A 10,393-nucleotide genomic window follows, 5' to 3' on the forward strand; every position below is an offset into this window, starting at 1 on the left:
TTTTTTTTTTTTTTTTTTTAATGCACGGTCAAAAGTGGTTAGCCCAATTTAAAACCAATAACAATTTACCACCTATGATTTATTATAAAAATGTTGTGAATGTAGCATTACTTTAAAATAATATAATAAAATATCATACCAGAACCCACCATAACTAGAAATAAAGGTATTGTAAAAATATCGTGACATTTTATTGTGTTCCAAACTTTGTTTTTGGTTTAGTCAATTTGTTGAACCAAAATTCATTGTTTAATGCGTAATTTTTTTAGGTTGATTTTTTTAACACATTGTTTCAAGTTCAAAAAAAAAAAAGAAAAAGAAATTTACACGCACACAAATTGATGAAGTAGCAATTTTCTCCTTTATGTTTAGGGTAGTTTCATCCCCCCTAAATTGAAGTTGAATAATTTCCTCCTTTATATTTTGTAAATGAGCATATACTCCTACTATTACTCTCTTAGCTAAAATATTCCATTATGCAATGTCTAAAATACTCCTACTAAATCTTAATGTCCCAAAAAATTTCTTCTTGTATTTTGAATATTATTGGATACACTGGTAGTCATGCTTAGAAAGTTAGAATGATGATATATGTTGTTAAATTTGTTACCTAGAGAATACAAATTTATTAGGTTTAAATCTTCTTGACTTATAATTTTATCTAATAGAAACTTTGATGACAGATGTCTTTTGTTCTTTTTTTAATTTCTTTTCCTACTTAAAAGGGTGTTCATTAATGTAAAGTTGTTATTTACAACTATATGTTTTTGTTGGCTTTTATTTCGTGCCAAATTTGATTGTAATTATTGTTCAATCTTTTGTACCCTGTATTTATTGTGGGATTTGACTGTAAAGGTTGTGTGATAGAGAGAGAGTGTGTGTATGAAGACTTAAGCAATTGAAGACTTAAGCAATTGAAGACTAAAAAGTTTTCACGGGTAGCTCGCGACTTAGCATCCCGCGAAGTACCTCATGTGTTTTGCACATGCTGAAATGCGAAGAGTCAAGGCAGGATGGAGACAATTGTGTCTCATAAGTATCTCGCGGGAAGGCCATACCCACGAGACACTCACGAGACATTCTATTCTGTCAACCTATCCATTCTAATACACACTTTTTGTGCCTACACTATTTATACCCACATTACCCACAAAAGTTGAGGAGTGCTTATGAGAGAAAACTCTAACCAAACACCTTGAGAGTTAGAGATTGTTATACTCACAATTCTCTACACATTTGTTTGTGAAATTTCCTTAACTCTTACCTCTCCATTTCTATACCATTGAAAGGTTGATAGCCCAAACACTTACCACACCCTTTCAAAGTGTCAAGTGAAGTTTTAGTGCTGCTGGGAAGTATTATAAGAAGTCAAGGATGGCAGATGCAACGTGGAGCTTGTTGTGGGATCCAAAGAGCTAGACAAGACACGATTCCGAGAAGTCTTGTTGAAGTAGGAGTTTGGAGAGCTTAGGTACATCGAGTAGATTAGGCTTGGAGGGTCTCTTCCTAACCCATGTATCCCAACTGATTGTTTAGTGAATCGATTACCACTTGGAGGGCGGCAAAGAGGTTTTTTGTCGAGTTTTTCGGTTTCCTCTTCGATAACACATCGGCGTGTTATCTTGTATTTGCATCTTTCTTCTCTACTCTTTTACATTCCATTTTACTACTGTGTTGCTTTGATTATGGATTAGAGTAGCTTGTTTGTTTATCCGCTCGCTTTTACACTATTCTGCACTTAATATTAAGTTAGTGTAAAATCAATCGAGCCGTAACTTTTAATTAGAGGTCTAAATAGCTCTTGTGTTTTTAACACATTTTCAAGCTTTCAATTAAAAATAAGAAAGCTAAACATCATAGTTAGACTCATAAAATAAGATGATAAAGAATGAAGTATGAATAACAAAATCTTCATTGAAAATGGTTGCAAGTATTTAATTTGATGAAAATCTTCAAAAAAATTGTAGCATATATCATCATTCATTACGAAAATTTAAATATTGTGGAAAGATGATGACATTCATTATCATTCCTTGTAGCATTTTTTGGTGAGTAGATATTACATTTAGTAAATAGGTTCTAAGAAATTGTCGTAGTAAATACTAAATAGATATTCAAATAACTATTTAAATTTAAGAATATGATTTCATTCTTCTTCAATAAAAATAAATAAAATAAAATAACTATATTACTTTTCTCACTAAAGGGTAGCACATGCCTCGCACATGCAGCTCACACTAGTTTTATATAAAAAAAGCCAATGGCTCTTTCTACCATAAATTTGATTTAGTCAATTGGTAAGCAAAACTCACTGTTTTGTATTTTGTCTTCTTTTTTTTTCTTTTTTTTCTTTTTTTCATTTTTTCAGTTACACCATTTCGGTTTGTGCTTTTTTCTTTCTTTTAAATATTTATATGAGTTGGTATATATATTGTTATACTGACACAACAAATTTTACAACATTTTCATAATTATTAAGGTGTTAATTTTTTATAAGTTGAAATAAAATATGAGACTGTGATCTATGGCGAACCACAACTGAAAATAAATATTTTTTCGTAAATGTTGTAACACTTGTTGTTATCACAATATTTTAAAATTGTTGAGGTCTCAGTGTCTTATAAATCAAATAAAAAAAATGCTAAGTCCACATCATTTTCACGTTAATTTTACAATAAATCATAAATGGTAAGTTGCTATTGATGGATAAAAAAAATGATATCAATCGTGGGTCCAATTTAAAATTAGTAACAACTTGCCATCTATAATTTCTATATATAAAAAGAGGGAATGCTTCAAGCTACAATAGTATAGCTACAATGTTTTGGTTTGTTCAATTTGCACTTTTCATTGGCTTTTTTTTTCTTTTTCTTTTTTTTCTTTTTTTGTGTAATATCACCCGTTGAACTCTTTTTATTTATTTTTACATACATATGAGCAGTTAGTTACCCTGTTTAATATAATAACACAACAAATTATCACAATATTTTCACAATTAATAAGGTGTCAATTCTTTATAGGTCAAACTAAAATATCATATTGAAACCAACCGCAACTAAAAATAAAGATATTATGAAAAAAGAAGTATTACATTTACAATATTTTTCACAACACTTTTATAACAATCATAGGTGGTAAATTGTTATTGGTTCTAATTTAAACTTACCAACAAGATTACTTTTTTTCCTTAGTTATGGATGAGAATGTTTGTATTTGTGTGTGTTTTTTTTTTTTTTTTTTTTTTTGTTTAGGTTTTTGTTTGTGTGCCAAATCCACAAGCTCTGCCACCATCGTAAGTGACAAATCATACGGACAATGCCACCAATAGTGGCCACCGGTGTTTCTACTCTTTCTTTGTTGGTTTGGTCTTGGTTGATTTAGGTTGGGTTTTCTTATGGTGATAAGGATTTGATGATTTTTTATTTGGGTTTGAAAGGCGGGGTTTGGGTATGGTCATTTATGGATCTGTGTTGTTTTTTGATTTGGGCTTTGTCTCAAAATGAGTCTAATATGGGGTTTTTTGTTGTTGTTGTTGTATGTATGTATGTATGTATGATTATGAATATATATGTATGCTTTGTAATCTTAATTTTTGGGGGTTTAAGGTTTTGTGTGCGTGTTTGTGTTCTATGACATGTTGCAGCTGTGAAGTGTGATTTGTGCTCAAAATGCATGCTTATAGCTATTTAATCACAGTGAATAGAACTAAAAAAGATTTCAGCATGAACATAATCATTTAGTAAAGAAGAGAGTTTGCGAGAAAAGAGACAGAAGAGAGGTTGAGAATAAGTAAAGGGCTAACAGTGTTTAGGGACCAAGTTAGTCACTTTTGAAAAGTGTTGGACTTAGTTGGCATAAGCCCAAATCTAAAGGTAATTTACTAAAATTTACCCAAAAAAGAAATAAAGGTATAATTTGAATTTTTGCCTAACTAAAAATGGATTTAATTATCATATAATGAATTGAAAGAACTTATGTTTTTTTTTTTTTTTTTTTGGGTTAAAAATTTATGTTCGCTTATTGGGGATAACCTCTATCCAATTTTATTTTATTTTATTTTTTAATTTTTGGGAGAGAAACCTCCATCCAATTAATGGTGGAAGTTACAACATTGCTTTTTTAGAATCATGTTAGAAAGAAGTTAGAATTACTGAATTAATATGCGAGCTTTTGTTTTAAAAAGAGAAGATCAAAATTTTTCCGAAACAAACAAAAATATTGCACGAACTGTTATCTTTTATTTTTTAATAAAAATTCACGAACTGTATATAATATATGTCATCTAGTATTGGATTAGAATGACTTGTAATGAACGGCCTAATCAATATCCAAATAGTCAATGACTCAGTATTATATTCAGCAAAAAAAAAAAAAAAAAAAAAAATCAGTATTATCATGAATCACATGTAACACAGCCTCAACGAGATGCCAATAGTCAGTCAAATCCAGCTTAGGCTGGCATTTCTCATTGCATTAGAACAAGCGGTCTTATTCTCTTCTATTATTATTTATAGGATTTGGATATAATAAATATTAATATCTTGAGAAATGTTATTCTTATTTGTAATATTTTCATAACAAATTTTAAATGATAAGTTGTTATTAACGGTTACGAATAGATAAAAAATTAATTTAAGTGGTAGATTCAAATTATAATCCGCAACAACTTATTCCCCTATAATTTATTGTGAAAATATTGTAAAATTTTTAAGTAAAAAATACTATTTTTTTTTTTATCTTTCTTGATTTGCTAATTTTTCTATGACCAAACCAAATACATGTTTAAATAAGAAGCAGATACACCTACTAAACATAATCACAATTCATTATAATTAAGAAAATTAATACCACAACCAAAAGCATAATAAGCATTGGAAGCAGTCAAAATTGGAAAGTTTAAAAAGAAAAGAAAAAGAAAAAGAAACTTTCATTGGATAATGACAATAATGACACATTGAGTAAAAATTAAAATAAAAAATTCAAATTCCAACATAGTTACGTAGACCAACCACTCTGTCTCTCCAGAGTCTCCTTCCCTCTATGTATATCTGTTTTTTTTTTTTCTTCTTCCTTTCTTCTTCTTCTAGACTGCAAAGACCATTCTTTGTTCAAATTCAAACACCCCAGTAAATTGTCAAAGTTTGTGTGTATAAATAAACCTCTTCTGGGTTTCTTTATTTGTGATAATCTCTGTCTGTGTGTGTGTGTGGTTTTTGATTTTTATAAATTCCACACTTTATAGAAGAACTGTAATCTAAGTGACAGAAATGTTGGACTCTTATCAGCAGCTTGTTGCTGGTCCCCTTTACCAAGAGTCACTCGAGAATCTTCAGGCTGATATTCAGCACGCCAATGCACTGTAAGCTCTCTCTCTTTCTCTGTATTTTGTTTCTTCTTAAATTCGTATTTGGGCTGAATTGTGAAATTGGGTCTTATTTGATGTGCGAAATTAATTGGGTTCTGTTTGAAATTTAGTGATAGGCTTCTGGTATCTTTTGGTGAACTTGTATTTGTGGTTTTTGATATTTTTTTTGCAATGTGATTCTGCTTCACTTTTTTGGTGCTGAAACTGTTGTATTATTGGAAAACCCAGAAGGGTTGCATGACTATTTTTTCAGTTTGTCTTCTTTTCTTTTCTTTTTTCTCAATTCTGGTTTTTTCCTTTAAAAGGCTGGCTTTTTATATTAAAAAGTCAAATTTTCATGCATTTTATTTATACTGATACTGATATTGATCACTTAGAGTTGTGTATACCCCAATTTATAGATTTTAATGCTAGTTTGAGTAATTGGCATGCTTTCAAGTTAGGCTTCAACTCTGCTGTTTATTCAGTGGATGGAACTGTTGATTGGCTGTGATTATCATAACTTCAGTTGTTAATGGTCTCAAATGAGTGGTTTATGCAATTAAAAGTTGGGCTTTGCAGAAAATCAGCAATGTCTTTTTTTTTTTTTTTGTGGATAATATCAATAGTTGAGTCTTGAGTGCATAGCCTAGACCCATTTCACTTGTCAAAGGTTTTGCTATCAATTTAAAACATGTAGAGATATTGTTCTTATTTTTTCTTGATATTGTGCAGAGTTATTTTATTTTATTTTATTGCAACCGAGCTGTAGATCCCTGGCACGGTCACCGAATTGTTAGACCGGCCAAGATATGGTTTGTAAAAGGAAACAACCTTTGATTGGTTTGAATTTAAATATGTATGCAGGGCAGCTTCCATTCCAAGAGGCAAGGGTGGTGCGTGTTTTCAAATGAAATTGGTTTACAATCATTTGGCGCCTATTTTACTGTTTTTTCTTCAATGGATTGATTGCTCATGTACATGTCTACTTTCAAGTTATTTAAACCTTTTTCACATAGTTGTATTTAAGGTTAGTTTCTACTTCTGCACTTATGCATTACTATGCAAATCAGAATATTCGATGGTTCCCATTTTATTGAACTTAAATTATGTTTCTTAATTTCTTTTTTATTTAGGTTTACTCAGATGGGAGGCCAAATATCTCCTCATGCGGAAGGAAAGCTACCATTAGAGACTTCTATTGTATGTATTCCTTCTTAAATTCTTTATTGTACTAGAGGGCTGTTGGATGTCATACAGAGATATGAATAATTTACAAAATGAGTGTATTTGTCAATAAATTAGCAGAGTTTCATTTTAGGATTTTGAGATGTAATGTTTAATTCACAATGGGTCTGTGAGCCTGCCCATGGCTGCAATTTGCTTCAAACCAATTTGTTCTAAAAGTTACATGTATTCTTTCAAATTTTAAATAATGTGAAATTTTGGCTAGAATTATATTCGGTATACCATTCATGCGCTGATTTTTCCTTCACTAATCATATTTCCGTTGTAACTTAAACTGCAGCTGTTATATTACCATCTCTTCAGCGTCTCCATGGTGACCTTGATGAATCGGAAACTACTCAAAAGGAAGTCAATGGCTTAGAGATGGTAGTCAGAAAGAAATTAGAGGATAAGAAGCTTTCAGATGTGGACATGGAGAGAGAAGATGAGTGTGGGATCTGCTTGGAGCCTTGCACCAAAATGGTTTTGCCAAACTGCTGTCATGCCATGTGCATCAATTGCTACCTGGACTGGTAATTCCTATCTCACTTTCTTCCTTTGCTCTCAGGGACACAACCACGTATTAGCCTATTAGGGTGATGGGGCCATGGCCCCCCAAAATTTTAGGAAATTTGTATAATATATATTAAAAGTTTTAGCCTTTTAGGAATTTACCCCCTCCTCCTCTCCTCTCTCCCTCCCTTCCCCCCCCCATTTTTTAATTCTTATGTTTTGACCCTGAAAAATTATGAGCTCCCCCTTCAATGGCGCAACAATAATGTCCAATTCTCTTAGATTCAAATATTCAACCTGCTAGAATTTTATAGAAAATAAATATTATCTCATAAAATGGGCATAAAGGTATAAGTGCATTACAGAGATGATACAAATGTCCAATTCACAATCAATTTTTTTTTTTTTAAAATGAATAAAGTTAAGTCATTAAAGTCTTTAATATTGTATGATGATTTTTAATGAAGTTTTATGCAATCTTACATGAAAGGATGGTATTTCATTAAAACTTATAATGTTAAAAAGTCCAAAAGAGGAATTGAATCAATAACTTCCATGTGGTGTTAGTTTAGTTGTTTCTTAGAAAGTAGGGAGTTCCACTAACACTTTACAAGCAAACACATACATGAACATGTGTGCATAGATGTAAAACTGTAAGTGTATGGCTTACACATACATGCGACACACACACATATGGAGAAACTAGAACAGGGCAGTGCAATGGGGCTCCGTCAAGTTGATGTGGCCATCCTTTTTTGTGTATAATAATCAATTATTTATGGATCTAAACCATTCAAACAAAACTACAAAACAATAAGGGTAGACAATTTTCAAATTTTGCTTGAATCAATTAAGTAAAATGATTTATATCTTTGCTTATATATGTACAGTAAATATATTGCATTTGCAATTATGAGCCGAGAAAATTAATCATCATTTTCTTGTAAAAATGAGCATGGAATTGATAATTTTTCACCCAATTATTTAGTGCAAAAGAGATTCTTAACCTATTGAATGGTCTAAATTACAATAAAGCTTAACCATTATATACAAAAAATGGTGTGGCCTCGTCAATTTGATGAATATGGTTTAATTATGCCTTGATGCTATAATCCTGCCCCCAAGTAAAATTTCCTGTTCTGTCTTTATTTGCTATTAACTGTGAATCTGTGATGGAGAAGAAGCTGTAAGTCTTTACTCTTAAGAGTTGACACCGTTCCTTACCTTCTATATTTCACAGGAACACCAGGTCAGAGTCTTGCCCATTCTGCCGGGGAACTTTAAAGAAAGTGAACTCAGGGGACTTATGGGTTCTGACATGCAGTAATGATGTGGTAGACACTCAAACTGTGTTGAGGGATGATATATTGCGCTTCTATCTTTTTATAAACAGCCTGCCTAAGGATATCCCAGATGCTCTATTTTTTATGTACTACGAATACTTATTTTAATCTGATAGACAAGAAGAATGATGTACAGAAACAGGAAAATGCCAAGCACTGGCTGCACATAGTCTGCTGATGTTTTCACATGGAAAATTTTTCTCCATTTTTTAAAACAATAATGTATATGCTGTGTAAGTGACCCAATTGTTAATATTGAAATTCACTTCCTCCTAGTATGATATTGTTTACTGTCTTCATTTGATGATGGTGCAAGAGGTTTAGGCTATCTCTGATGTGATTTCTTGCAATAGAGTGAGAAGATAATCAGCATTACTGAAGCAATGTCCGTGATTTTTAGTTTATTTCTTGGAATTTGATAAATGCATTGTTACCAAATGCTGCTGATGAAACAACCAGAGTAATTCCTTTTATTAGTATACTATTGGTTGTACAAGTCTTTCTTTTTAAAGTGACTCTGAATGCTCTTTAGTTAGTGCAGGCCTATACTATTACAGAACAAGGATGCCTTGTTAAAATATGAACATGTTGAGCATGTTCTTGTTCACACATTTTCAAGTGCTACCTGCTTTGCATGAAATGTACAATTTGATTTATACTTGCAAATTGCAATGCACAGTTGAACAATTGTTATAGTATTCTACTCCATCTTGTGCATTGACTCTTATCCATACCATCATATATAAAGGGAAAATTTCATGTGGTCTCTCTCTCTCTCTCTCTCTCTCTCTCTCTCTCTCTCTCTCATATTTGTCCACTTCTTTAAAAATGAAAAAGAGCATCTTGTACATGCGTAGCACGTGTCGGAAGCTAGTCTATTCTGAAAGTAACTGCTTTAGTATTTGACACAAGTGGTATCTCTCTGTCCTAATCCCTGGGATGTTTAGTGGCTTCACTTGTAGCCCCAGTATTTAATAATTGTTGCAGCTAGAGTTTCATCTCATATTGTCAATTTATTTCTTGATAGAATGTTCTAGTTTGTTGTTTCTTAGTTTCTCTTGATGGTCTTCTGCAGTTTACTCTGTTGCTGATTCCAACAGAGGAAGTGTAGCTGTGATTGGTTTGGCATAATTAATTATGTAATTAATTTAGTAATCTATGCGTAACAATGTTGGTTGCAGCTATTTACTTCCTGCAGAAGATGTTTAAAAAGTGAAAACTCAATATTTGTCTAGACACCAAAAAAAGAGAGATTGAATATGATCATCACTCTCTGAATGAGGCTTGTTTCTTCTCTCATTTGTTTTAATGATTTAGCCTTACTGCTTAGACAGGCAAACTGTGTTGGCTTTCTCCTCCGTTTCCTTGCTCCCGATATTAATCCAACTGTTGACAAGAGCTGGTTATAATAACTACCTATTTATGTCAACCTTGAATGTTGTTCTGGTTAATTTCCTGATCCTCATAATGATGAATTTACAACTTGTTAAGTTTGCAAATGACTCTCTCACTTATGTCCCATTAATCCCAAACAAAGCTTCTACCATTGCATGTGTGGGTGCCATGTAATCTGTTGGAATAAATAGGCAAATATTGGCCATGTCAACAATATGCCCCATAGACTGAAAGCACCATATGCAAGACCAACAAACTCTTCCATTAACACCCAAAAAGAGCTTCACAATACCAGTTACTTGGCATTGCTGCCACCTCTTGAGTCTCAGGTCGAGTAAATTTGAGAGCTTCAGCCATTATACTTGCACCTCTTTGTGACGGGTGAGTGGGCTTGGCAAAATCTCCCCAACCCAAGGTTCCTTAAATATACCGGATGAGTTCAAAATAAAGCCCAATATCCAGCCCATAAACAACTTTAAGTCAGCCTAGTGTATCTTTATTTTATTTATTAAATAAATTTAGTTACAATTCTTTAGATGTGGTGTTTGTTTGGGAAATACTTATTTTATTG

At 32.2% G+C, this 10,393-nt stretch overlaps 1 protein-coding gene across 3 annotated transcripts in view; it reads left to right on the forward strand.

The window, feature by feature from the left end:
* LOC112020866 (E3 ubiquitin-protein ligase AIRP2) overlaps positions 1-8,702 on the forward strand; it is a 19,346-nt gene extending 10,644 nt beyond the window's left edge. The window contains exons 3-7 of one of the 3 annotated variants that reach the window (XM_024053435.2): positions 5,286-5,359; positions 6,212-6,374; positions 6,481-6,547; positions 6,873-7,104; positions 8,325-8,702. In XM_024053435.2, coding sequence (XP_023909203.1) covers positions 6,255-6,374; positions 6,481-6,547; positions 6,873-7,104; positions 8,325-8,535 — 630 coding nt within the window. In that variant the 5' untranslated portion in view covers positions 5,286-5,359; positions 6,212-6,254 and the 3' untranslated portion in view covers positions 8,536-8,702. Of the gene's footprint in view, positions 1-5,002; positions 5,360-6,211; positions 6,375-6,480; positions 6,548-6,872; positions 7,105-8,324 lie in introns of those variants that run through there. The other 2 variants (XM_024053436.2, XM_024053431.2) reach the window with 2 other exon arrangements.
* Positions 8,703-10,393: the final 1,691 nt, after the last annotated feature.

Source organism: Quercus suber, unplaced genomic scaffold, assembly GCF_002906115.3.
Source record: "Quercus suber isolate HL8 unplaced genomic scaffold, Cork oak 2.0 scaffold_1070, whole genome shotgun sequence".
Classification (NCBI taxonomy): domain Eukaryota; kingdom Viridiplantae; phylum Streptophyta; class Magnoliopsida; order Fagales; family Fagaceae; genus Quercus; species Quercus suber.